Source organism: Bos indicus x Bos taurus, chromosome 15, assembly GCF_003369695.1.
Source record: "Bos indicus x Bos taurus breed Angus x Brahman F1 hybrid chromosome 15, Bos_hybrid_MaternalHap_v2.0, whole genome shotgun sequence".
Classification (NCBI taxonomy): domain Eukaryota; kingdom Metazoa; phylum Chordata; class Mammalia; order Artiodactyla; family Bovidae; genus Bos; species Bos indicus x Bos taurus.
The window spans coordinates 60381697-60408885 of record NC_040090.1 but is presented as its reverse complement, the minus strand read 5'-3'; the positions used below and the strand labels follow the sequence as shown (position 1 = coordinate 60408885).

Genomic DNA, 27189 nt, shown 5'->3' with positions numbered 1-27189 from the left:
ATCATTCCTTCCAAAGAAGTCCCAGGGCTGATCTCCTTCAGAATGGACTTGTTGGATCTCCTTGCAGTTTCCTATGTCTATAGGTCTATTTCTATATAAGTTCATTGTGTCATTTTTTCCTTTTTAGATTTCACATGTAAGGAATATCATGATATTTGTCTTTTCCTGGCTTACTTCACTTGGTATGATAATTTCTAGGTTTGTCCATGTTGATGCGAATGGAATTATTTTATTCTTTTTTATGGCTGAGTAATATAAATAATAAATGCTGGAGAGGGTGTGGAGAGAAAGTAACCCTCCTACATTGTTGGTAGGAATGTAAATTGGACAACAGTGTGGAGGTTCCTTAAAAACACTAAAAACAGAGCTACCTTAGGATCCCATAATCCCACTCCTAATCTTATATCCAGGGAAAGTCATAATTCGAAAAGATGCATGTACCCCAGTGTTCATTGTAGCACTATTTACAATAGCCAAGACATGTAAGCAGCCTAAATGCCCATCGACAGATGAACAAATAAGGAAGATGTGGTATATTTACACAATGGAATGTTATTTAGACAGATGGAATTTTAGTGCAGATTGCATTGAATTGCATTGAATATTGTTAACAATATTAAGGCTTCAAATCCATGAACATGAGATGTCTTTCCATTTACAAGATATTATATGTTTAATAAGAAATTGCCCCCTGTTGTACATTTTTAAAAAATTATTCTCTGTTAGATTTTAATTCAAAAATAATACAAACTTATCATAATTAAGTCAAATAATAGGTAAAAAGGAAAATGTTAATCTCCTGTCCACCAAATTCCATTTATTCACTCATTTATTCAGTTAATTAATTCACTTAGCAAATATTTAATGCATACTCTCTGTGTCCCAGGCACTGTTCTAGGCAGCAGGAATGCAGTAGCAAACAAGACAAAATCCTTGACTCACTTTCTTGCAGTGAGGGTGACCTGTCACAAGATAGAAACCAAATAAGCAGATGTGTGTTACCTTAGATAGTGAGAAGTGTCCCTGAGAAAACTAAATTGGGAAGTGGTGAAGGTGAGATTGGTTTTATAGAGAGTGGCCAGGGAAAGATTCTCTGAAGGAAAGGAGGGCAGAAAGTGAGGAAGCCATGTGGATATACAGTGGATGAATGGTTCAGATAGACGGATGGTTAGAATGGAGCGAGCAAGGAGGGTGAGAGGGTGAGCCCGTGGGAGTGTGTGAGGGACTGATGCCCTAGGGCCCTGCAGGTTTTTCGAAGGACCTGAACTTTTATTTTGAGTGCCCTGGGAACCATCAGAAGGTTTTGAGTAAAGAAGCGAAATGATTTGAGTTGTATTTTAAAGCATCACTCTGCTGTATTGAGAATGTATCTTGACAGGGTAAGAAAAGGACAGGAAACCAGTCAGAATGCTATTGCAACAAATTATCCAAGTGAGAGGTGACGATGGCTTGGACCAGGTTGCTGACAGTGAAGGTGGTGAGAAGTGAGGGTCTCTGCTTATATGCTGACAGTGAAGTCAACAAGCATTACTGATAGATTAGAGCTAGGGTTAAAAAGAAGTTGGAAACAGGGATATCGTCTTAGTCCTTTGGGATTCCATAGACCAGGTGGCTTATACAACAAAGGTTTATTTCTCCCAGTTCTGGGAAGTCCAAGATCAAGATGCCGGCAAATTCAGTGTCTGCTGAGGGCCTGTGTCCCAGTTCCTAGGCAGCCGGCAGGAGCAAGGAAGCGCTCTGGGGATGGCTCCATCTCATGACCCAGTCACCTCCCAGAGCCCACACGTCCAGATCCATCACACTGGGGATTAGGTTTCACCATGAATTTTGGGAAGATCCAAACATTCAGCCTATTACAGTTACCATGTTCGATATCCGACAGCACTCTTCCCTGTTTTAATGTGATGTTTTTTTCCTTCAGTTTATTTCTTAATCCTGACCTTCTAGATGAGTCTTGAGCCTTTAAGATATCTGAGAACCATTTTTTTTTCCCCCTGAGCTTTTCTTCTCTGCCCTAAACCTGTCATCCTAAACCCATTAGCAAGAATCTTTCTTCTGCAGAAACTTTCTAACAGTGTCCTCAGTGAGAGCCCCTCACTCTCAGGTGTTCTAGTTGACTATTCCACGGCCAGTGAGCAGCCCCTCACTAGCCCTTCGCAGCCTGCATATTTAAATAAGCAACTGTCTCCTCCTGTTCTGAAGTCTCCGTCAACAATGTTTCTAGCTTCATTTATTTCCTTATTCCACGTGGGCATATCTGACAGGTAGCCTCCCATCCTCTCTCAGTGCAAATATCACATCTCAATTTTGCATTTACCTTATGATTATTCCTCTCCTAGCCAGTCATGAACCATGAGAATTTAGGAGTGGTTATTTTCCATCACAGACTGTATCTGACAACACTATTTTTAAAAATGAATTTTGAAATAATGCCCATTGCCTCACAGAACCAGAGAAGCCTAAACAAAATGTCAAATGCATGCTGCGTTCCCCATGCCTGCCTCCGACGAGGGGAGCAAGGGAGGCTGGGAGGAGATAATGAAGAAGCCAAGCCCTGTGGTACCCAGTGGCTTTCTTATAATCACCACTCCCCACTAGCCACTCTTCATGGCCTTGTTTCTTTCTTCTAGTCTAGAGAGTGTTATCAGAAGATCTTAGAAATAAACCCCCAGCTGCAGACACAGGTAAAAGGTGAGACTTCCTGCTGACACCCTTGTTTGAATTGCACCTCCCCCTGTGCTCTGGCTCTGGGGTGCCCTCCATGCCTTCTCTGCACTTGGCCACGGGCACAGCCTTGCCCGGCCCTGCACAGTCCAGCCCTCTCATTAACCACCCTGCCCACCTCCTCTTTCTCTGTTCTTGGCCTTCCTCCTTTTCTCTGCCATCCTGCCTTCAAGCCTTTTAGACCACAAGCGACATTGTCCTTGAATGATTCCAAGATGTTTTAAGATTCTGGGTAGAAACTATACACCCTTCCTAAAAGTTTTCCATGCTGAAAACAAGTTTGAATTATTCTCATGCTTTCTGCCTCTCAACTGTCCATCTTCAGAAAAAGGTTGGTGCACGGGTTGCTTGTTAGGATGTTGGTGTGCTTCTCCTCCTTGTTTTGCTAGAATACCTGAATCAGGTAGATCTTCGAGAGAAAGCAGACGTTCAAGAGAAGGAAGCCCAGGAGTCACTGGACTCAGGAAAGAACTCGGCCGTGACGACCAAGAATCTTCTGGAGACTCTTTCCAAGCCTGATCAGATCCCTTTGTTCTACGCAGGGGGGATTGAAATCCTGACTGAGATGATGAAGGATTGTAAGCCAGCAGTGTGTGTGATCTCATGAATGTTGTCTAGTCTGAAGGGACAGGGTTTAGAGGTCTGACCATAGGAGGCAAAGAATCCCTTCCTCCCTTCCTGCCACAAATATTGATTGAAGATTTATTATAATGCAGGTGCTAAAGGGGGTGCTTAAGAAATATCCCCCACCCCAGCCAGCTCCATCCTGTCCTCTGCTGACACTGCACACACACCTGCAATAAATAGCAGACACACAACGCGACAAAAAACACAGCATACACCACTGCATACGTACTTAACATGCACACCCAGCACGTGCTCACATCACGTGTGCTTGTATCACATACATCACACACACACCATGCGCACGGGATACAGACACCATATATGCTTATATCACATAGCCACACACCACACACGTCACCTCTCCTCTGTTCCCCACGGGCTGCACGTACCCACACACCATTTCCATACCCCACATATACCCCGTGCGAAAGTCGCGACTCTCTGCGACCCCATGGACTGTAGCCAGCCAGGCTCCTCTGTCCATGAAATTCTCCAGGCTAGAATGCTGGGGTGGGTAGCCACTCCTTTCTCCAGGGGATCTTCCCAACTCAGGGATCGAACCCAGATCTCCTGCATTACAGGGGGATTCTTTACCGTCTGAACCACCAGGGAAGCCCCAAAATACTGGAGTGGGTAGCCTATGCCTTCTGCAGTGGCTCTTCCTGACCCAGGAATCGAACTGGGGTCTTCTGCATTGCAGGCAGATTCCTTACCAGCTGAGCCTACCAGGGAAGCCCCACATACCCCATATATACCCCAAACACCTTCTGTTATCCCCACATATCTCCCCCCAACTATAGAGGAATGGAAGACAGAATTTTGTAAGAAAAACCATGAAGTTCATCCCAGTCACACTTGATAGTTTCTTAGGATGTGAAAAGAGTTTCAGAGCAAACATCAGCTCTTCTCCTGCTAATGAGACCCATACTGCTCTCTTACCAGTTCCTGTCATCACTGATCCCAGGGCTGAAACCTTCCTTGCTTCTCAGTGCCAGAATGCTGTTTGTTTGTACAAATGGATGGAGTCTAACTTCTCTTTAGTGTACAGTGGAGGGTGCTCAAACACCCCTGCAGTAGCTTCTTGATGATTATCAGTTCCTCTCTAGAGCCTGGAAACAGCTTCAAAATAAACATTTAAGAACAGATGGATATGCCAGTTCTTCCAGGAGTTTAAGCAGCTCCTGGAGACTCTCTAAAGCTTACAAAATGAGGAGTTGTCAGATCACTCACGGGGCCACCCGGACCCAGCTCTCCCGTGAACAGGATGTCCCTCTTACTGTGGTACCAAGTGGCTGATGACAGGTGTAGGTTTCAGAATGGGAGGCATTAGTTTCTGCCCAAACTGTGAATTTGGTGACCTAGACATTCCATATTGGGTTTCTGTTATCATCTGGCTCTGTGACAGCTAGACGGTTCAAGCAGGCGGTTCAGATTCTGACGATGTGGTGTTCTCCGAATTTGTTTCAGGCACAGAACGAACTTTATTCAGAACAAACAATGGATTCAGTATCATCAGTGAGAATGAGGTCATAAGAAGGTAGGGATGCTTGTAAAGACAGCCTGGCCTCAAAACAAGGAAAGACAACCATTTCTTATGCAATCAGACACTCAGTACACAGGCAGTGTGATGGCAGACGGTACTACTATCAGTCGATACTGAGTGCCATGTGAACACCCTTGAGCTGTGAGCAGTTAGAGTTACACCACAGTTAACAACTGCAGAGAGAGAAAAGTTACCAAAACTTGCCAGGGTTCCTCCAAGCCCTTCAAAGTCAGAGAAATGACCATTCTTGCTGGTTTTCCCACCAGTTTTTGCAAGATGGCTCTTTGTTCTTTTCCTCTTTTGGAATTTGCTGATCATTTCAGGAAATGAGATCTGTTGGGTCCTGGCTGAACCCATTTATAATTTCATCTGAAGAAAGACTCATACGGCAGGAGGTAGTTTGCTAAATGTATTTTAATTTTATTTTGTACTTCAGTTGTTCTGATGCAATTCCTGGGGATTAGGAAAAGACACGGGTTGGAGTCACTGGCACACATTTGCAGGCGTGAGGAGGCCCGTAAACAGTTCGCTGGTCTGGTGCAGCCATCGGCCTGGCCCCTGGCTCACTGTCCTTTCTCCAGGCAGCCCCAGCTTCCTCAGCTGCATCCTTGTCCTGGACCTCATTTCAGGGCTTAGCAGTCCCTCGGTCCTGGTGACCTGCTTAAACCCACATTTGAGGAGTCTGGGGGTGAAATGAAACCAACTGAAAGGAACATCAAGACTGCAATTTCAATATGTCTCCCTTGCACACTGTAGGTGCTTTTCTACAGCAGGAAAAGATGCCGTGGAAGAGACGGTGTGCTTATCTGTTCTCAGACTCTGGCAGGCAGTGTGCAGCGAGAACGGTAAGCCAGGGAACCGCCATCGGTCATCATCGGTGCACGGTAATGGGAGAGTTACAGAGCAGGGGCGGGGGCAGGCGTGATTGTTCCCCTGGGACAGGCCCTGGCACGTAGAGGGCTAGACTGTCGCCTGGAAAAAGCATACAGATTTGTGCTGCACTCTCATAGCTGCCTCCACGCAGGCAAGGTCACGGTCGGCATCACGTCTCATCATCTGGGCACTTGCCCTGCTCTTTGCAGACAAGTAGCTTCACTTCATGCATCGGCAGTGGGGCAAGTAAAGTTTTTCCTTTTCTGTGCTGAAAAATAGTGCTGCTTTTTGCTGACCTTAGTACCCATTTCAGCATCATGAGATTTACGGCCATCCCTGATGGCCTCTTGTGACACTGATTAATACTGACTGCTTAATTAAAGTGAAACAGTGACATGCTTTGGGGATTTTATTTACCCTCACTCTTCCCTTTTTACATATTAGCATCTTCTGGAGTTTGCTAAATTTTTATACGGTCGCCACTTCAGTGACCTCAATGTAAATAAAAATTTTAGGTGTTTCTCTCATTTAAAAAAAAAAAGTGTTTTTTCAAATGAGGAAAAATGTTTGAACACAAAACAGTGAAAGTGGGAATAGTGATAGCTGTTTCTCCCATGCGTGGGTTCTCATGGGAAATCAGCGAGGGAGCTTATGAATGCAGCCTGTAAATGGTTAAATGCTGAATATGAGAGAATATAATTTTTTTTATTCATTTAGTAGAGTGGAGGTATCACCTTAAATTGTAGAAATCTTAGGTTCTAGAGAATCAGGGGGCCTCTTCCATGAAGGGAATTATGCTCAGACTAACATCCTTATCCAGGTGCCCTGCTGCTCGTAGGGCACTGCATGGGCCCTGGGGGGTGTTTGCGTAGACCCCCTTGCCTGAGGTTAAGAAGATGGACTTGATGACAAGGTGTTTCCTCAGTCTGAATGGGACCTGTCTCCCTCTGTACAGCCCCACTTCCTCAGTCTGCACCCAACTTTGGTTTCTGTGAACCTTGAGGTCACATCTTTTTTAACATCTGGAAAAATACCATCAGACACAACTTAGGACATAAATGCTCTGTCTCAGGTGAATGGAATCTTGGTGTATCCAATTCAGTAAATACAGAGATGTTTTTAAATAGGACAAAGGAATGCTTAAAAGTAAAGGCATGGAAGTAGGTCTGGGATATAGTGCTGACTGGAGAGAAAAGCCAATTATGGGAAGGATGTATTATATTTTAACATTATTCATATGAATACCAGCCCCCCTTAGGGAAAGTGCTTACCTGGAGGAGGTTACAGAGAAGAAACTTTTATTTTCAGCTGTATTCACATTTTGTGTTATTTGAGTTGTTGACAGTGAGCTACTGTCCATTTTTTTCTGTAATCTAAACAAACTGTGCTCTGTTTCAGAGCTCAGCCTCATGTTCCAGCCTGTATCCCTCTGCCTGCTCTCAGATAAATTCATGCACTGGTTTAGAAAATGAACTGGGTGATGGGGGAGAGGGCATATCCAATGCTACCACCCTGGAAGTAGTTCACAGCCAGGAAGGGTCGTGTGCTTCATTCATTAATGTTCTCGTGTGGTCATTCTAGTTTTCTAGAAAGAACTCAGATGGTTGCTTTGGCCATTAGATGAAAATTGATGGTCTAAAGCTCTTCACCATTCAGCTGATTTCTTTCCCTTTCTTCACATTTCCGGATACCGTCCACCATGGAGCCTTTGGCAAGAACAATGATACTAGCTAACATATATGTATGTACCAGCCCCTGTTCTCCACACCGTCACGCATTAACTCATTGCATCGTCATGACAACTGTTACGTTGGTCCTCTTCCTCGTTCCACTAATGAGGAAGCTAAGGGATCAATAACTCGGCTAAGGTCATTTCCTGATGGTTCAGATCCCACATTCTGCTTCTAGAATCCGTGCTCTTACCTTCATTAGCCTGCCTCCTGGAGAAGAGTTGGGTTTCTCGTTAGAGGAGGGAAGACAGAGCCCACGTGACCATCGTGGTCTGCATGAGGCTGACGTGCCCTGTGTTCTGCAGAGGAGAACCAGCGCCTGCTTGTGCTGCGTCCGGACACGGGCCCGCTTCTGCCCTCCCTGCTGGCCTCCAGGGTCCCGGCCATCCGGCAGCAGAGCCTGGCCCTGCTGCTGCAGCTCGCCCAGACGGAGAATGGACGGAGCCTGATCATCGGCCACCTTGACCTGATCCGGTAAGGCTCGGCGTGCGTGCGAGCGGGAGCTTCCCTGCGGCATCTCAGGTTTCACCTGCCACATTAAGACCTGTCCCCTTTCCCACATCTCTGACGTGAGAGGAGCCAGCTGACCAGATTAAGGGTTGAAAACCAGAAGGAGCCTGTGAGAAGAACACTCTCTCTTAAGGACCTCCAGGACAAACTCCTGTCTGAACTTACTACCATGGACAGTGTCACTTCTGCGCTTGTGTCTTTCTTTTCACAGGTTTATTTATCTGGTTGTGCCAGGTCTTAGTTGTGGCAGGCAGGGTCTTTGGTTGAGGCATGCAAACTCTTAGCTGCGGCATGTCAGACCAAGTCCCCCAGCCGGGGATCGAACCCGGGTCCCCTGCGTGAGTCTTAACCCCTGGGCACCAGGGAACAGACCCTGCAGACCATGTAAATATGGCGGCACTTGCAAAATCCGATTTGGAACCTACCTGTAAAACGGGCCATTTGCCTCTGCTCTTTGAGCCTCAGTCTTGGCTCCACCCTGCTCCTGTTCTTACTTTTCTTCGTTTATTCCTGTTTCAGGTAATGCTACCTGATTTTACTTATCCTTAAATCCTTTCTGGAGTGAGTAGGGTACAAATAAATACAACACATCTCAAATGCTGTTGTGTGTAGGTCTTTCCAAGGCTTAAGGTGATAGGAATGGAATGTGCCTCTTTCCTAAGTAGACTTTTTTTTTAATTTTAAATGAGCCATAGTGATCCTGCCTGGTGCTTTTCCATCTAAAGATCATTAGTTTGAATATGTGAAATTGCCACTTTTTATGTCAAGAAAAGGTTGCATGTTGGCAATTTCATGTGGTTCAATTTAAAAGAAATAGTAGCTGTGATCGTGTCTGTGTGTGCATCTGTGTGTGTGCTCAGTCGCGTCCAGCTCTTGAAAACTCACAGACTGTAGCCCGCCAGACTCCTCTGTCCATGGGATTCTCCAGGCAAGAATACTGGAGTGGGGTACCACTTCCTCCTCCAGAGGACTCCCGACCCAGGGATTGAACCCAAGTCCCTTGTGTCTCCTGCATAGGCAGGTGGTCCTTTACCACTGCACCATCTGGGAACCCCAGCCATGGTTATACCATTGCTTTATAAATGCTTCCTATGTAATCTAAAAACAGAATTTGGCTTCCGATTCTGTTCACTATTATCTCACTGGGAAGGAGGCAAGATAAGTGTCCTTCCCCCATTTCACAGGTGGGGTAGGAGAGTGACTCGGGTCATCTCAGCCAGCTGTCTCCCAGGCCATGGAGCTCACTCCTAGTCTCTGTTCCCCGTTAGAAAGGCAGCCAAATCTGAAGCCGTGTCAGACCTGCTTGGACCATGCTGAGAATTCTGGTGCCTGTCCCATGTTGGTGAGGAGGCCCGTGGGTGCTGAGGATGGTATGGGGATGAGCCTGGGCTCTGACTTGCCCCTTCTCAGCCCAGCCCAGCCCTGCGGCTCACAGGACAAGCCCTGGCAGCCCCTGAAGCTCGGCGCACACGGGCAGATGGGTCGTTAGCAGAGTTAAGTCATCAAAAGCACATTGCACATTTCAAATGACTCTGCAGTCATTTCCTCCGTACCTTCATCATATGTTTTTTTTTGTTTGGTTTTGGTCTTTTTAAGTAAATACAGCCACAGTTATCATAAGCTTTCCCCCACCCCCCGCCCAAGCTTGTTTTTGAATTGCTTGAGTTTCATTTGAATTTTTCCAGTGTCTTGGCGTTTGTCATCATCTTGTGCAGTACAGCCTACTTGCTTTAGACGAAGAAATCTCCGTTTATCACCTCTGTGCCCACTCTTCTTGTTAATATCTATCTCCAGGTAAACTGGAACGAGGTAGAACGTGTTCTCTGAAATGAGATAGTTTGAAACAGGCCAGGTCCCATGACCCTCGCATTCCTCCCCGTATGAGAAGGTGAAGGGACAAGTGTGCATGGCAGCAGCAAAGTGAAGGCCAGTGTCCCTTTGTGAAAAGTGCTGGGGCTTAGATTGCAGCAGTCAGGAGCCTCAGCCTTCCACGTGTCTCTTTCTGCTGGTGTGACCCAGGAAACTGCTAAGCCCTGATGCGCCTGGTATCTCATCTGTATCAGAGATTTATGGTGAAACGTCAGAGAGATGATGCCTATATGCCAGGTAAACTTTTTTCTGCCACATTTGACAGATTAGTCTCTTGACTTAACCCAGAGAACTCATCTTGTTTTTCTGTAAACCAAAAGACTAAAGATAGTAATAGCTGATGGTGGCTTAATGATGGCAGGCTCAAGGTCTCGGTCCTTCTCTTGACCTTTCCCTCATGGTCACATAAGGCTGCTGCAACTCCAAGCATCACATCCCTCTTTAAGACAGATTAGCACCAACTGGGTCTGTCCCTTTTATCAAGAGGAGCTGCTGCTTTTGTTTCTCTTTGGTCAGAACTGTGTCACATGCCACCCTGGAGGGCAGATGGTCCCAGCTTCTGAGGCAGAGGCAGGCAGGACAGAAGGAGGGTAACGGGATGTCTGGTTCACCAGCAAACAGCATCTGCCACATCAAAGAAAGCAACTAGTATCACGCCTGACATGTGGTTTGGACTCAATAATGACTTTTGCTCACTTTCTATCTTCTGGGTCTATTGCTCAGGGTCCTAAACTAAGGGGAAAGCGCACTTATTGGTTATTTAGACCATTTTCTGACCTATGGTCCCTCTACTTTGTCCATCAGCTGCAGGTCAGCACAGCAGAACATCTGCCAAAAAAGGACATGCCTGTCATCTGTGTCCAGTTAGGGTGTGCATTTTATCTCATTTATGTTTCCAAGTACAAAACCCAGAGAATCTTAAACCCCCAGCTCTTCTTCTGTACCACTCAGGTTAGTTAGTATTCATCGCAAGACTACAGAAAACAGGTTTGCTTTGGTGAGGGAAGAATCTGAGCTGAGGGAAATAAATGATTTCTGACAGCAGGAACACTGGATGGTCTCCTGAGGAAGTTGGGGTTTTGCAGAACCCCCAATGTGGAGGGACCGTAGCAGCAATCCAGTCCAGCCCCACCCAGCACACTGTCCCCTCTGGGGTTTCCCAAAAGTCCTGTGTGTAAGGCGCTGCAGGGAAGATTCCAGCATTTGCATTTTCTTCTCCATTTGACTGGAATGGGCGCCACAGCAGCTTATAGGGTAGGGGTCTCTCCCCAGTTAAGGAGAGGAGCGTGCTCTGTTCCGGAACAGTTCTGATTGATATAAGATGATCTCCTTACACCAAACACAAGCTGCCTCCCCCACCACCTCAGGGCAGGTCTGCCTTCTGTACTGAGGCCTCGGTTCTGTCTGTCGAAGCCCTACGGGTTGTATCCACTCTCCCTCTGTCCACTGTTTGATGTGTCCAAAGACACTGACATTTTCCGGCCCCACGCATCCGTGTTTCCTCAACCATTCCTCAGGTGGTTTGGCTTCCAGATCCCTCCCAGAACAAGCTGCTAAATAAACCCAGTACCATACATGTGGGTGACTGGAAGCCATGCTCCTGAACATAAGAACCCAATATGATGGGCTCTTTTCTTTCTTTATCTCCCATTGTAGCCTCATGGCATCTGCTCGTAATGATAGCATTCTTTCTGGCCCTCCTCCTACCGTATTCCTTCTTGGCTCCCTTGGCGAGCCCCCTTTATGCTGTCATCTTTCCTGGTCAGGGACTCAAACATCCTATCTCTTCTTGTCCATGGCCCCAGTTATCACATCTAAGTCTCTTTCTCAGATGTTAGAAGGAAGCATCCCTCTGTCACTGGGCACCTCCATCACAACATCCCAAGTATCATAAACCTAGTAATTTTACCATAAGCTTAGTAATTTTACCATAAGCTTAGTAATTTTACCATAAGCTTAGTAATTTTATCATAAGCTTAGTAATTTTATCATAAACTTAGTATTTCAAAAGTAGTTCTTCAAACCCACACCCCCTAGCTGAACTTCTGTCTTCGAATATGGCATTTTCATCTGCCCTGCTGCCTAGGCCAGAATCCTGGGAGCTCCCTGGATGGCTCCCTCCCCACACCCCTCAGGAGATGGTACTTGTCAGTCCTACTTCCTCAGCATCTCGTGGACACACTTCCCATCTCCCTCCTGCAGTGTCTCAGGCACTCCCTCTAGGTCATCATGAGGCCTCGTCTTCTCGACTGTACGTCTTACTCTGCCCCATCCCAGATCATCCCTTGACCTTGATTGTCTGAACAGTCCCAGCTCTCCCCCACTGGATTCCCCGCCTCCTGTGCCACCTGCTCTAATCCACCTCTGCCGCACCACCAAAGGGATTTGTCCCAAATGCACATCTGTCCGGTTATTTTCCTACTTAAAACGCTGAAAGGACTTTATACTGCCTCCTAGACTAGTTCTTGAACTTCTGAGAAATAGAGTGTCTAGGAATCACCTGGGGACTTTATTTAAATGCAGCTTCGGGGCTTCCCTGGTAGCTCAGCGGTAAAGAACCCACCTGCCAAAGCAGGAGACATGGTTTGATGTCTGGTCCATGAAGATCCCACATGCGTAGAGCAGCTAGGCGTGTGCCATGACTACTGAGCCTGTGCTCTCGAGCCCAGGAGCTGCAGCTACGGAACCCACACGCCCTAGAGCCCATGCTCTGCAATGAGAGAAGCCGCTGTGGTGAGGAGTCCTTGAACCACAACTAGAGAAAAGCCCACACAGCAATGACAACCCAGCACAGCCAAATAAATAAATAAAATTATAAAATGCAACTTCCTGGAACTTCCTCTCACTCAGAAACTGAGAGAGGCTTAAGAGCCTGCAGCCCACCCTACCCCACCATACACCCGCACCACACTTGGGACTCAGGACGCCCAGGGAAAGTACAGACATTCCAGAAGACCGTAGACAGACAGTCCATCGTGACCCAGGCTGGCTGCTCCCTGTCCACTAGCAGGACACCCTACACACTAGCTGTGAGGACCCACTAGCAGTCCCCAAGTGTGTCTCTGCCGTTTCACACCTCCTCATCTCTGACTACTGTGCCCTCTGCCTCTCCTGTCCCTACATGCCTGATGCGGGCCTGCAAGCTCCTTGGAGCTGGGACCTTGTCTTTTTCCACTTGGCACACAGTCAGTGCCAGTGAGTGCTGTTGACTGCCTGGACAAAGGGACAAGTAGCCAATGCTCCACTTTCAAGTGAGGCGGGAATGTCCGCCTCATCTCCATCCTCCCGCAGCTCTTGCTAGGTGGGCTCCGTGCCCACTTGATATGTGCCTGTTGTATCCTATCACCTGACACATGTCACCGTAGGAGGCCAGGTGCTCAGCACGGTGTCCCGGCCAAGCACAGCACTCGGCACGCTGTAGATGCTCGGTATGGGCTTGCCGGATGGACACGTGACTTCTACTCCCATCGTCCTGGTGCCGGTCAGCCCTTAAGGCAGCCTGATACCCCATTACATTTTGTGGCAGCCGCACCAGACTGTTTGCTCATATCCTGGGTTTGCAGTTGGCTAAAAATCTTAAGTCTTTTTCACATGAGTCAGTTATCAACCAGGTCTCCCATTTCTGTTACTTAAACAGATTTTCCAGCTCTCAGTGAAGGACTTTAACTCTCTGAAATTTCATCTCATGTATTCAGCAACCTGTCAAAATCTTGTTAAATCTTTAATCCATCCCCTGCTTCATTAGGGGGCCTCCCACTTAGTCATCAGCACATTAGTAAGCGTGCCATTTAGATGTCATCTGTGTGATTCAGCTTGGCCGTGCCAGAGTCACACGGTAGAGGCACCAGAGGCCTTCCATGTCAGCATCTGATGATCAGTGAATGCAGGTTAAAACTGTTCACCCCCCTGGAACCGCACATTAAGTGGTAAACCGTTCTCATGGCAGAGTACCTGCCTTGCTGGGGTGGGCAAGGGGCTGGGCTTCCTGGGGGCATGAGCAGCCCTCTCAGCTCACTTCGCTCAGGTGCTGACTCCTCTCTGGTCTCCACACCAGGCCCTCTCATTGGGGGTGCTGTGAGCTGGAGGTCAGCCCACCCTGAAGGTGTTACGTATGTTTGCAGGTTGTTGGAAGCTCTGGTGTCATTCCTTGACTTCTCAGATAAAAAGGCCAACTCAGCCATGGGACTGCTCACAGACTTGGCTCTGCAAGAAAGGTAATTTTTCTTGCCAGAAATTGACATCTCTTCTTCAGCCTCTGCTGCACCATCTGATCTTCTAAAATGTGCGGCAACGCGGGAGGTTGGGCGAACTGAGGATTCACTGCGTAGGACAGCTGATGTCCCCAAGGGCTGTGGTCACCACTTTGCCCCAATCCCTCTGCATGCAGGGGAACCCGGCCCTCAACAGGCTTGGAAGCCGTCATGTACTTAGAACAGCACGTCTCATAGTAAGCAAACCTACTATTATTGGGTGCTGGTGAAGCTTCTTCCCCTAATCACTGCCTAATAGGAACTGCCTGGCAGATGTGTGTTGAATAAATAGGAAAGAGAAGGAGGAGGGAGGAAAAAGAGAAAGGGATGGGGAGGGAGGAGAAACACGGGAACACGGGAGCCCTCCTGGGATGCCAGGGGCATAATGGGTAGCCAGCCTCCTGCCTTTTTTGTCTGTTTGTTTTTTTCTTTAGCTGATGCTGGAGAAGACAGTAAAGATCTTAGATTTTCATAACTTTTCATTTTATTTTTTTAATGCCTCTTGTTTTGTTTTTAATTTCCTCACCAACATTAGGGCATCTTACCTAGAAATGGTTATATAGAGAGAGAGCTCCTCATGCAGGTAGCTGGCCATTGGCAGGGGCTGGGGACAGTACTAGCCCGAATATCAGGTGGAGGCGTACATGCCATGGGGCCGTCCTGACAGCTGTGACATGTAAATGTGCTTACACCATGTAACTCAGAGCAAGGGGAAGGGAGGGGTGGTGCGAAGTCAATTTGCAGAAACCTCAGGATTCCAGCAGCTTCTGCAGAAGAGAGCCGACCTCTGAGATGTGTTGTTTCACATCAAAGGCCAGTCTCCAGGCTTAGAAGTAGAGTAAAGCCACATGACCTACCCAGTGACGACCTTTTCTGCTTCCAAATGACTCCTTCACGCAGGAGCAAATGACAGGGGCCCACAGCTGGACTGTCGATTCCGCTACCTGAGACACTGCACTTATGTTTCACTTTGCATGGTGTAGAAATAAGTCATGGCTGATGTTCTCTTGACAGATTTCAAGCCTGGTTCCAGACCAGCCTTCCAGACGTCCTTCCAGTGCTGACGGGCGTGCTGGTGAGCCAACCCTTGTCTGGTCACCTGCGACAGATCCTCTCGGGAGCGTGCGCAGGGCTGTTTCAACAGGGGTTTGCCTCCTAGAACTCCCTTTGCCTCTCGGGTTGATTGATCATTTATTCACAGTTGGAATTTACACAAGTCTTGGTTATTGGAACAGTTGCTGTGGGGGCAGGTGGAGAAGGTTCATGGGCAGGTCTGGTTGCAAGGGAGGAAGGCTGCAGGCGGTGAAGGCGGAAAGTTGGTCAGTCTCCACCAGTCCCCTTCTGACCCAAGTCCTGTGATAAACTGTTGTTGCTGTTGTGGTTCAGCCACTCAGTCGTGTCCGACTCTTTGCAATGGACTGCAGCATGCCAGGCTTCCCTGTCCATCACCAACTCCTGGAGCTTGCTCAAACTCGTGTCCATTGAGTCGGTGATGCCATCCAACCATCTCATCCTCTGCCACCCCCCTTTCCTCCTGCCTTCAATCTTTCCCAGCATCAGTCTTTTCCAGTGAGTTGGCTCTTTGCATCAGGTCGCCAGTGTCATAAGTACCACATGCAACCCTGTCCCCTGAATTGTCGTCCTGATCAGGAGAGCAGGTGTGGTGGTTGGAGTCAATGAGGGAGAAAGGTGCAAGTGTTGGGGGGAGTGGGGGAGTCCTTCAGAAGAGTGTGCTGTGACAGACCTGTCCCCAGGGACCCATAGAACCCTCAGGGGTCCTTGGAGGGTGCATGAGCACCCTGCTATTTCACACATGTGGATATGGAAGCTCTGAGAAGAGACAGGACTTGCCGCAGTGCCCCCAGCTGGTTGGCGGAGTGACTGGAACCAGGCCAAGGTGCTTTGGGGTCTGTCCCTCTGTGTGCCTCCTTCCTTTCTGCCAGCGTGACCCCACTGACATCCCCATGTGACATCAGGCCTTCTGGTTCCCAGACGTTTTGGAGAGTGAAGGACACGCGTGGAGATGATTCCGGCATTATTCCTCTGCTCTCTGCAGATTTGATTTCTCTTCCTTCCCTTTCAGAAGAGAGATCCCAAGGTCACCAACATATCAGCTCTCTGCCAATGTCTTGCCATCATGGGGAACTTCAGCGCTGAGGCCGCCGCCCAAAGACAAATGTCTGCCTCTGAAGACTTCGGGGCTGCCTGCTTGGGCCTCATGGTATTTCAGCTTTTCTGTTCAGAGCCAGTCTTCTACCTACTTTGGGGCCATGGGCTTCTTCTTAATTATCTGACTTTTCTAAAAATTCTGTTTGAGGGTGCAGGGGCCAGTGGCTTACCCCGTCTATAACCCTAGATTTGATGGACAGCTGGCCTTAAAGAATTCTCCAGATCAAGTCTCCTCCACCCCGGAGATGTCTGGAGGGTTCTCTGTGAAGCTGGCTTGAGCACCCATTTCAGTAGCTCCCTCTTCAGTTTGAACCCAGGGCCAGAGCCCCACAGCAGAGGCGCCAGACACTGTGTGCTATAAATCGGTCTCTGATTTTCCTGCATCGCTTCAGTTCATGACTCTGGCCATTTAAGGAGTGTGAGAGATCTGGGACGATCACCAGGGGGAACAGGTGACCATGACAGCTGCAAGAAGGTCACATGATCACCTTGTTTTGTTTCCCAAGGCCAAGTGTGAGGAGGATGCGGACCTGTTCAGAGACGTCATGTATGCCCTCCTGGGACTCGTGATGAACTTGTGTCTTCAGTCCCCCTTTGTCTCCGAGGTACCGGATTCTTTTCTCCGTACCTTAACACGTTCTGTTGCATAGAACTGCTCTCGTTGCCATGAAGAGGCTAGAAGCAGGGGACTAAAACCCTGGCGGTGGGAATGGGGAACGCTGGGCGGAGGTTCCACCCCTGCTCTGCTGAGGGATGGATGAGTCACTCTGTAAGTTACTCATTCTGCAAACCAGCTGAGTGTCCAGGGCGCTGTGCACGGTGCTAAGTTCCGCATTTACACAGTCAAATACGATGTGGCCCTCGTAGTTGGGGAAGATGAACGTGGGAAAGAAATGAGAGCAATCACAGATGTTGTGAAGGAAATGGGGACTGACCTGGCGGTGGCAAGGAGGGAGTGGGAAGTGGTCGGTTCTGTGTGAGCGCCCAGAAGGAATCTGCAGATGACCGTGGCTGGGACAGGCAAGCTCCTTCTCGCGCTCCCTGTTGTAGGTTTGGGCCATGGAGGTGAGCAAGAAATGCCTGTCTCTGCTGAACAGCCAGGATGGAGGAATCCTCACAGTAAGCTGCCCCCAGGGAAATCCAGAAACCGCTTCCTTTGCTGTTCTGTTTTGTTCTGTTCTGCAGTCACCACGCCTTTGAGCTTCTTCTGCTCTCTGAGGCATCGGGCAGACATACTCCTCAAAACGATGCCTATAAGCACAGAAATACTGAATTTGCCTACAGGTTCAGGGGATTTTGTGACCCCGCCCCCCCACAGTGCCCATCTGTGGATGCCCTGGAATCTAGGAACTCCAGTTAAGAATCCTTTTTCTTGAAGGTGTGGAGCTTAACAGCTGACACCAGGTCATATCTGATTTGTCCCATATCAAACCATCCTTATGTGACTTGGACAGGCCAAAGGATTTTATTTAAAATCTTTTCTCCGGGCACATATTTTAAAGGCAGTGATTCTGGAGGAGTTTGTACACAACGGTTTTAGCTTCCTTGGAGATAAGTGCTGGAATGGCTTTCTTGCTTCTGTTTCTGACATTTGGATAAGAGAACTAAGGCCTGTGTCTAGCACAGTGTGTCAGGAGGAGAGTGGTGAGATGATTCAAGAGGCTGTTTGCCATCATTGTGGGATGTGTTCTTCACTCACATGAGGAATCGCCCCAACATTTCTGCCTATTAGGTCTGCCTATTAGTCTCTAAACATGGAGAAACAGTTAGAGTCACATCCAGGGCAGATCTGGGAAACCAGCCCTTCAAGGGTCACAACCTGGGGACTGCTTCAAGGGTTGTGAAAAGGTTCCGAGTAGGTCCAGCGAATCCTCTGTGTGACCAGCAAGCTGACAAGTTCCCTGCAGTCAATCCAGACTTACAGGGCAAAGTGTTTAACCTGGGCTCCAGGAAGAGGTGGTGGATCTTCAGGTTCCCTGAGACCCCCAGCAAGTGTATAGAAAATTCTGCATGTCTGTGCATTTTCATGGGCTTGAGGGGCACACCACAGTTTTCATCAGATCCTTAGAAAAGTTGCATGACCCCAAAAGTGGTAAGCATCGCTGTTCTTGGGGACTTGGGGTCTTCTGACTGCTGGGCCTAGTGGGTAAGTTATCTCACTGATGGGTAAGTTATTATAGCCAGTTTCTGGATGATGGAGAACAGCTGCAAGACTGATGATTAATGAGGTGGCACTGAAGACGCCTTCGTGCAGAGGGCGGACGAGGGGAACACAGCAGGCAGGTGGCCAGTGTGTGTTGCAGTTCTATGGAGAAGACAGAATTCCAACTGCCAGCTACATAAGCAGAAGACAGAAGCAGGAGATGAGGGGGCTACATTTGGTAGCCAGGCATCTATTCCTCAAGCGTAAAATATGAGCTTTTTTTTTCCTTAAGGAATTGAAAGACCAGAGAAAAAAATGCTTACTTTCTAGTAGTTGAGAATGCCACCTCCCCACCTGGGAGTGGTCAGACTCCCCATAAACACAACATACCCAGACATACTCTTTTTCTCATAAATGTGACTTGCAAGCTGAGAGTCGCAAGGCATTTCAGGAAAGCCATACAAGTAAATAGACAAAGCAGAGAAAGCAGAAAATTTGAGTCCAGAAAAAAAAATAGAGATGATGTAGGAAAGAGAGGAAAAAGCTAATAGCTATCATTTGTATCTTCAGAAAGATTCAAAATGGTGTTACGGCCATAAAACGGTAACAACTTGCTATTTAAAAAATTCAGAACTGGAAAATAAAAATCAATAATGTCTCCCAGAAATTAGAATAAGAAGATTCAGGAAAGATAAAAGTCCCAGAGGATCAATCCAGGAAGTCTACCGTGTAATAAAGGTCCTGCTGGTATCAGAGCCCCACAGGAATACAGGGCAGGAATTTCTTGCTGAGGGGTGAATGCCGGTCCTTTGTGAAGCTGGAATGGGCTGAGCCTCTGTGCGCCCAGGGGCCGTGTTGGCAGCCCTTCAATTTGAATCAGCTACCCAGTAGCTTTACTGTAAACATCAGTACTTGCTATCAATTACTCAACCACTGTATTTTTAAAATCAAGGTACATGTTTTCCATCTAACACTAATGATTCTTGCCTCACCAAACTACTTGTTAACTTTAAAACGTCACCAGCATTTTAAGAAAAAAAAAATTTTATTGAGGTATAGTTGATATACAATTTTTTTTCTTTTTAATTTATTTTTATTGAAGGATAATTGCTTTACGGAATTTTGTTTTTTGTCAAACCTCAACACGAGTCAGCCATAGGTATACATATATCCCCTCCCTCTTGAACCTCCCTCCCGTCTCCCTCCCCATCCCACCCCTCTAGGTTGATACAGATCTCCTGTTTGAGTCTCCTGAGCTGTACAGCAAATTCCCGTTGGCTAGTTGGTATACAATTTTATATAACTTTCAGGTGTATGGCATAGTGACTCACAGTTTTTAAAGGTGATGCTCCATTTATGGTTATGATAAAATAGTGGCTATATTCCCTGTAGTATGCAGTGTAAGCTTGCAGCTTATTTATTTTGTATGTAGTAGTTTGCACCCCTTAATGCCCTACCCTTTTCGTGCCCGTCTCCCCGTGGGAACGTTTAAGCGCCCTTTCCTTTCTGCTTCACTCAGAGAGCTGCTGGCGTCCTCAGCCGTACCCTTTCTTCCTCCCTGAAAATTGTTGAGGAGGCCCTCAGAGCAGGAGTGGTGAAGAAGATGATTAAATTCTTGAAGGTAAAACAACTTCATTAGTTCCAACCCCCGGAATTTCCAGGAGTGTCATCTTTTATTTGGGGAACAGTATCGAGGAGGCCTTTGTTCAGCAAAGGTCCTGCCATTTCCCCTCTGCTAATTTCTAACCTTTTGAATGGGGATTCCCTTCTGCCTATTCACCTAGACTACTCTGACCAGCAATGTAAGATTGTTGGACAAATAATTGTTCATTAGGCACATCCATAAAAATGCTTACCACTCAAGCTTAACTTGAAAAATGTATGGCCTCTGTCTTCAGAAAAGATGGTCTGAGTGGCGTCAACAAGGTTTCTCAGGCCCTGGTTCTGTTCATGTTATCCTGCTCACGATGCTCTTTCCAGTTTGCTGGAAAGGCTGGGGGGTAACTCCCATTTATGAAATATGTAGGCTTCAGAGTACCCACGTGATTTTTAAAAGGATGTTCAGACTTTCTCTGCAATATGAGTGCAGTGGAAAATCCCATGGACAGAGGAGCCTTCCAGGCTACAGTCCATGGGGTCAAAAGAGTCACACACTACTGAGGGACTGAGCACACACAGAAACACAAGAGTTAGCTAGATTCTCCTGAACCAGGACATCAGTTACTAGGTTGCATCTCTGGGTCCCAGTTGCAATATATATGCCCAGTGAGGTTCACTCACCTGAGTTAGCTTGATGACCCCACAGGAGACTTATTCATAAACGCCTAGGCTGAGTGGCACCAAGGAGGGTGCTCTGTGAGGGGGCTACTGCTGGGGCAGGGGTGATATCAAGGGGGCAGGATGGTGGGTCTGAGTTTAAGCTGCCGCGTGGATGATGGTCATCATTTACTCTGTATAACTCTTGCATATCCACCGGAGCCTGCTGAGTCCATGTTCACACGTGTGTGCCTTATGCATGCGTTTCCTCACACTTGCATTTTAAAGACCCCTGCATAGGGTGATTTTAAGGGTTATGATTTGACAGTTATCCCCTCTTAAAATGACCTAGGTTTGTGATGTTCTCCATGCAGACCGGTCAGCCTGGCAGCCCTAGCAAGTCAGCCCTCATTCTCAAATGGTGAAATGACCTGGGAGGGCCTTTGCCTCCCTTCTTGGTAGATCTGCCAGTCGACAGCATCATTCTTTTCTCAGCCCCTCACTCTTAAAGCCTTCCACAGATAATTCCTCTGGTGTCCATGACAGGCCTCCATTCACATCCTTCTACAGAGGATGTGAGTGACCCTGCACCCCAGCAGGGACTAGGCCCCCTTGCCCGGAAGCACACATATTGTCAGCAGCGCGCTGTCAGGAGTTTAAGAAGCCACGAGCATAATCCCAGCTGCTCACTGTCATTTCTGGCCAGGAACAACCATAGCATTGATTTCTTGCTCTCATTGCACTCTGAAATCTAGGCAGGAGGCCAGACTGCGTCACGTTATGCAGTCAAGATACTTGCCATCTGCACAAACAGTTATCAGGAAGCGCGAGAAGAAGTGTTAAGACTGGATAAAAGTAAGTGATCGTTTCATTAAGCAGAGCCCACATTAACTGGGAGGTTAATCTAGCCTTGAAGCTGCAGAGGGAGCTGCAGGCGAGGAGGGAGGAGAGATCGAGGAGGCTGTGCCATGCCTCCCCGCCCTCCTGCATTGTGTTCGGGGACCCTGTCATCTCACCTCCAGCTCTGAAAGCCTTTACTTAGCCTTCGGAAGCTCACGGCCACCGTGCCTATGCTAGAGACTCAGCTGGGAAACAGCTCGAACTAAGATCGTTTCCAAAGCACTCTCCTTAGACAACCTAACACGGGTCCTCTCCCTTCCTGGGGGAAACACCTCAGTGACCATGCGCGACGAGGAGTCCAGTGCGGCTGTGATCTAATCACCAAACTGCTGCTGTCAGGGGGGGCAGGGCAGTTCCCCTTGTGGGTGGGAACTGAGGGGGCCCACCAAGTGGGGAGCAGGACCCTTCCCTGTGGAGCCTTGTCCCGGGCCCCGTGGGTCCAGGGCGCCGGCTCACGGCCTCCCGCTCAGTCAGGGGATGTCGAGAGGAACAGGGAGGTTCCGCACGGGAAGCAGAGAGGATAGACCTGTCTGAGGCCGAGCCGGCATTCCTGGGACGGCTGGGCTTTGGGCTCCTGAGGCCACTCAGAGACATGGCCAGGAGCCGAGGAGCACTCAGTAGGGATTCGTCAAGCGGGTGACACAGCCGGCCTTCCACCGCCCTCTCTCCATGCCCACCCACCACGTCCCCCTGCCAGCCTCCCTGCCTGTTCTCCTCTGCCCCATAGAGCTCGGGGTTCTGATGCAGCTGCTGGACTCGGAGGATGAGATCCTGGTGGGTAACGCCGCCCTCTGCCTGGGGAACTGCATGGAGGTGCCGCGCGCGGCCTCGTCCCTGCTGTCCACGGACATCGTGCCCGTCTTGCTGAAGCTGGCAGGCAGCGATGCCCAGCAGACAGCCGTGCAGCTGAACGCGGGCATCGCCCTGGGGAAGCTGTGCACGGCGGAGCCCAGGTGCGCAGGGCCAAGGGGAGCCCAGCTCCTTCTCTGCAGGAAGTCCCCCCAACCGACCCGCCCAGGACACTGGGGAGCGCTCAGGCTGAAGCCAGCGAGGGGACACAGCATGGAACAGGGGTCTTTCCTGGCACCAGCAGCCATCGTCTTCTCTCTGCTCAGCTCCCGCAGTCTCCTCTTTCCTCCTCCCTCTCCTCCCACCATCCCCACCTCTCTCTCCTGCCTTTCTGTCTCCTCTGCTTTTCCAGAAACAATTAAATCTCTAACTTCATTTTTTTTTTTTTCCCCATGTGGGGCCTAAGCATATGGAAGAGTGCCCTATAGGGTACATTCTTGAGCTGGAGAAACAGGCGTGCTGGGGGCGGGTGGGGGCAGCCAGATAAAGATCACCTGATAAGCCAGGCCAGGAGCCTCTGCATGGCCGTGCCATCTCAGCTCGGCTCCCACTCCGCTCTGTCCTGATCTGAGGCGCGGGGACACCTGGTCCTCGTGCTCCTGGAAGGTGCCCGTGTGCCTGAGCGTGGAGCCCTGGCCCGCTAGGGGTGTCTTCCTCGGACAGGGAGGGGCTGTGGCCAGCCCGCTTCCTTCTCGCCCAGCCTCACCCTCCGATCCCTCCTCTGGAGAATGTGGGAGCTGGCCTAGGTCACACCTAAGGCCCTTCCAAGTTCTGATTGTTCAAAGGGAAGGAACGGATGAAAGCTTTCTTCTACAGAAAGCAAGGCGCATTAACTAGGACAGGCTCACGGTGGCAGCCTGCCAGGCAATCCCTGAGAGTGTGGCCCAGCGGGTCTCTAGCACGTCTGCCACTCGTACAGTGGGCATTGCCGTGTTCCCTGGGCCTCCTGGGGGCTCCCCACTCACAGCAGGTACTGCCGTGTTCTGTGGGCCTCCTAGGGGCTCCCCACTCACGCCGCGGGTGTTGCCGTGTTCCCTGGGCCTCCTGAGGGCTCCCCACTTTGATCTTCAGGGAAACAGCTTCTGCCCTGTCCCGCCTTCCCAGCCAAATTCTTCCTGAGCCAGGGGGATGCCTCTGGGCACCAGATGTCTGTGCCCTGGCATTTATGTCCTGGAGTTTTGTGCTTTGATTATGACAGGTTTGCTGCTCTGCTGAGAGAGCTTCATGGGATGGAAATTCTCAACTCTACGATGAAGTACGTAGAGAGTTCTTGAGAGACGTGGCATCCGTGCGGGTTTTGCCTATGACCATTCACTCTGGTTGTTCCTGTGCTAATAAAGCCTTTTTGAATATACGCTCCGGACCGGAACGTGGCTTTTCAGAGTGCTCGCCTTGGTTTTCATTGGCCGTGGGACCTTCCCAGACTCTGATAAGTGATGGGTCTGGTTGGGAACTAGATTTTGCCTAATACCTGTCCTTCCCCTTTTGTTGTTTTCTGCTGGCATTGCACTAGGACCGTCAGGTTTTTCAGCAGTGACTTCGACCTCTCTTTTCCAGCTCTGAAGTGCCAAGACACAGCCCTAGTGACATCTGCGAGGCAGCAGTCTCTTCGAGCCTGGCCTGCCATTGTGGCATGAAGTCTTTAATTCAGTGGGGTGAGTGGTGGGTGGTAAGCTCCCTGGCAGGGAGTTCTTTGAAGGTTCAGGGAAATCGTTCCTGCAAGCACCACCCAGCGCCTTCGTCCACCCCGTGCAAGGATGCTGTAACACGCCCTTCTCTTAAACTGTCTTCAAGTGCCAAAGCAGGGGGAATCTCTTTCTGCGCTGAACTCTCAGGGAGTAATGTAATAGATGTAATCTATTTCTGTAACCCACCTTGCTTTCCCACCCCCATCCCCAGAAGGCACTGCGCCCTTACAGTTGCCCCAAGTCCACTCTGAAACTGACCAAGTAGCCTCTGGACCCCAAGTCCCGAAGCAAAAAGTCCAGGAAGTGCCACTGCTGTTCCACGTCGCAGTACCATCACTTGACTCTTTCAGGGTCAGAGGCAGGACCTTCATGGTATAGTGAATGCCAAGGACTCCCAGACCAAAGGTCCAAAAGTCTGTGCTCCTACTTACCCTGCTACCTGGCAGCTGCGTGACTGGACAGGTCCCTTAACCTCTCTGAGCCCTGGTTGCAGCGTTTGGAAAAGCTGGAGAAATACCTGTCCAACCTATCCCCAACGTTATGGTGAAGATTAAATGAAGTTTTGGAGGTAAAGGCACAAGGAATTGCAAAATGCTACACAAATGTATGAGATTTCCAGGCTCTTATCTTGAGATGGGGGAAGTTGACTCTGATGTCAGTTGAGTCAAATTTGAAGACCTGGGGAAGGGTAAGCACATGTCCTTTAAGGAATCAGAACTGGACGTTTTAAAAAGAAAATTATTTAAAAAGGAATCAGAACTGGACGTTTTAACTGAACGTTAAAAAGGAATCAGAACTGGACATTTTAAAAAGAAAATTATTTAAAAAGAAAATTATTTGGCCATGGTGGATCCTTGTTGCCATGCACAGGCTTTTGGGCTTTCTCTGGTTGTGGCGAGCAGGGGCTACTCTTGGTTGGAGTGTGTGGGTTTCTCACTGTGGTGGCTTCTCATTGCCGAGCACAGGCTCTGACCCCAGGGGCCTAAGTAGTTGTGACACACGGGCTTAGTTGCCCTGCATCATGTGGAATCTTCCCAGACCAGGAATTGAACCCACTGAATCCTTGGCAAATGGATTCCTGGCCCCTGGACCACCAGGGAAGTCCAGAACCAGACGTTTTTGGAACGCATAGGAAAGGAAATCCTCCTCCTGAGAGATCTGATGTAATGCACCCAAACAAAATCGGTCTTCACACAGTGAGACAGCCCTTGGCTTCAGTGAAGAACTTGCTCCTGGAACCACGGGAGATAATTAGCACTTTGGGGGCTAGAAGGAAATGAGTAGCCCCAAGAATCTCACTCTGGGTCAGGCTCACTGGAGCACTGAGTGCTGCTGCCCTAGCTCTGTCCCTGGGTGGCCGGTAAGTGACAGGCCGCCTTAGAGAGGCTGGGACTCGCCCATTCAGTCCCATTGTGCAAACAAACACTCTTCAAGAGGCCCCTGAATCGCAGAGGGAGATGGCTCGCCGCTAAACAGAGCACAGAGAAGAAAATTAGAGGCTGCGAAATTTGCTGTTTGGGGAGAGAATTCAGTGGAGCTTTAAAAATGGAGGAGGCTGCCTGTGCCCCTAATCAGCAGACCTGTCTTCTCCGATCTGAAGTTCAGGCACCTCCTCCTCCTCCCTCTCTCTGGCTACTCTCCTCCTCCCCGGCTCTTGAAAATGGCTATTATCCGTGTAATCTCTTTCCCCAGAGTGGGGAAAGTCAAATTATATTATTATCTTTGCTTCGGAGAAGCTGCCAAGTGCCGTCATCTCTGCTTTGCAGGAATGTCTGGCGGTACCTGAGGTGAGCCCTCCTCTCACAGGTGGAGAGAAATGGTTTACACACTGGAGTCTCCATCTCTGTGGAGCCAGCCCTCCCTGGTCTCCGCCTCTACTCACGCTACCACGCGGGGCTCCCAGGAAGCCTGGGAGAAACAATCAACATGTCAAAGGAGGGGCACCTCTCCTTGTGCCAGGAGACACGAGCACCGTCCTGACCACCTTCAGGATCATGGCTTATTCTGGGAAAGCAGTCTTGGTTCCACCGACAGTGGGATTGTCCATCCTAAAGAGGTGGGACAGGGCTTCCCAGGCGCCGCTAGTGGTAAACGACCCACCTGCCAAAGCAGGAGATGCAACCGAGATGGGGCTTAGTAACCAGCCTGAAGCCACCGCAGAGGTGTCAAGCCCTGGGTGGTGAACTGCTGTCCTAGACTAGGTGATGCCAGCGGTGCAAGAAGGTAGGAAGGCCAGACTGAGGTTAATAGGTTTCAGAAGAAGTGACAGGAAAGAGCAGGACATGCTATCACAGGCAGTGTCCTGAGGCTCTGTTAGGACGAGAGCTTCCTGGCTTGGAGTACTGAGAGCAGAGTGCTATCTGAAGCTCCCTGAGGCCAGGTGACTTTTTCAGCAAAAGTTCTCATTTTCTGAATGCCTTGAAAAGGCAGGTTCCACAAGGCCCAGGAGGAGGAGAGAGTAAATGGAGATGAGGAAAACATTTACAGGTCACTCCCTTTCTCAAAGCCAGAGGCTCTTAGTCCTGGGCCTGTGACCGGCCAGACTGCAGAGAGAGAATCCTGCCTGAGGTCTGCTGCAGGCACTGTCACGACTGTCTGAAGATCCAGCCCGTGCAAGCCTCACAAAGACCCAGTGAGGCGGGCATTATCTCACTTTGTGGGTAAAGAAACTAAGATGTGAAGACAATCGGTGCTTCTTACCCAGGACCACCTGGCAGGTAGGTTAGGGAGTCAGAATTTGACCCCAGCCTGGATTTTAACCCCTTCTGAGTAAAAAGCACACTTCCTTTTACTAAACATGGCCTGATGGAAAAATTACCTAGGTTCTCCAAGCCTCAGTTTCCTCTCTGTAAAATGGGAGAAACAGTCGCTACTTACAGTGTTCTTGGGTTTGGATTTAACCCATATGCAGGGCCTAGCACAGGCAACTGGTAAATAGAAGGCATTCTCTTAAGAGGGACTATTATTTTTAAGCCAGAAATTGCCATTATTTTCTGCCCCCTCCCACCCTCAGCAATCTGCTCACCCTCCTATGTACTCACCTCTAGGCAGGCAAACA

At 49.0% G+C, this 27189-nt stretch overlaps 1 protein-coding gene across 7 annotated transcripts in view; it reads left to right on the top strand.

The window, feature by feature from the left end:
• The window catches only part of TTC12 (tetratricopeptide repeat domain 12), a 46730-nt gene extending 22912 nt beyond the window's left edge, over positions 1–23818 (top strand). For 5 of the 7 annotated variants that reach the window (XM_027563711.1, XM_027563708.1, XM_027563705.1 and 2 more), the window contains 14 exons: positions 2631–2691; positions 3114–3302; positions 4819–4888; positions 5651–5739; positions 7803–7971; positions 13998–14090; positions 15141–15201; positions 16210–16347; positions 16802–16900; positions 17346–17414; positions 19958–20059; positions 21450–21549; positions 22322–22547; positions 23642–23818. In XM_027563711.1, coding sequence (XP_027419512.1) covers positions 2631–2691; positions 3114–3302; positions 4819–4888; positions 5651–5739; positions 7803–7971; positions 13998–14090; positions 15141–15201; positions 16210–16347; positions 16802–16900; positions 17346–17414; positions 19958–20059; positions 21450–21549; positions 22322–22547; positions 23642–23717 — 1542 coding nt within the window. In that variant the 3' untranslated portion in view covers positions 23718–23818. Of the gene's footprint in view, positions 1–2630; positions 2692–3113; positions 3303–4818; positions 4889–5650; positions 5740–7802; positions 7972–13997; positions 14091–15140; positions 15202–16209; positions 16348–16801; positions 16901–17345; positions 17415–19957; positions 20060–21449; positions 21550–22321; positions 22548–23641 lie in introns of those variants that run through there. The other 2 variants (XM_027563707.1, XM_027563710.1) reach the window with 2 other exon arrangements.
• The last annotated feature ends 3371 nt before the right edge of the window (positions 23819–27189 follow it).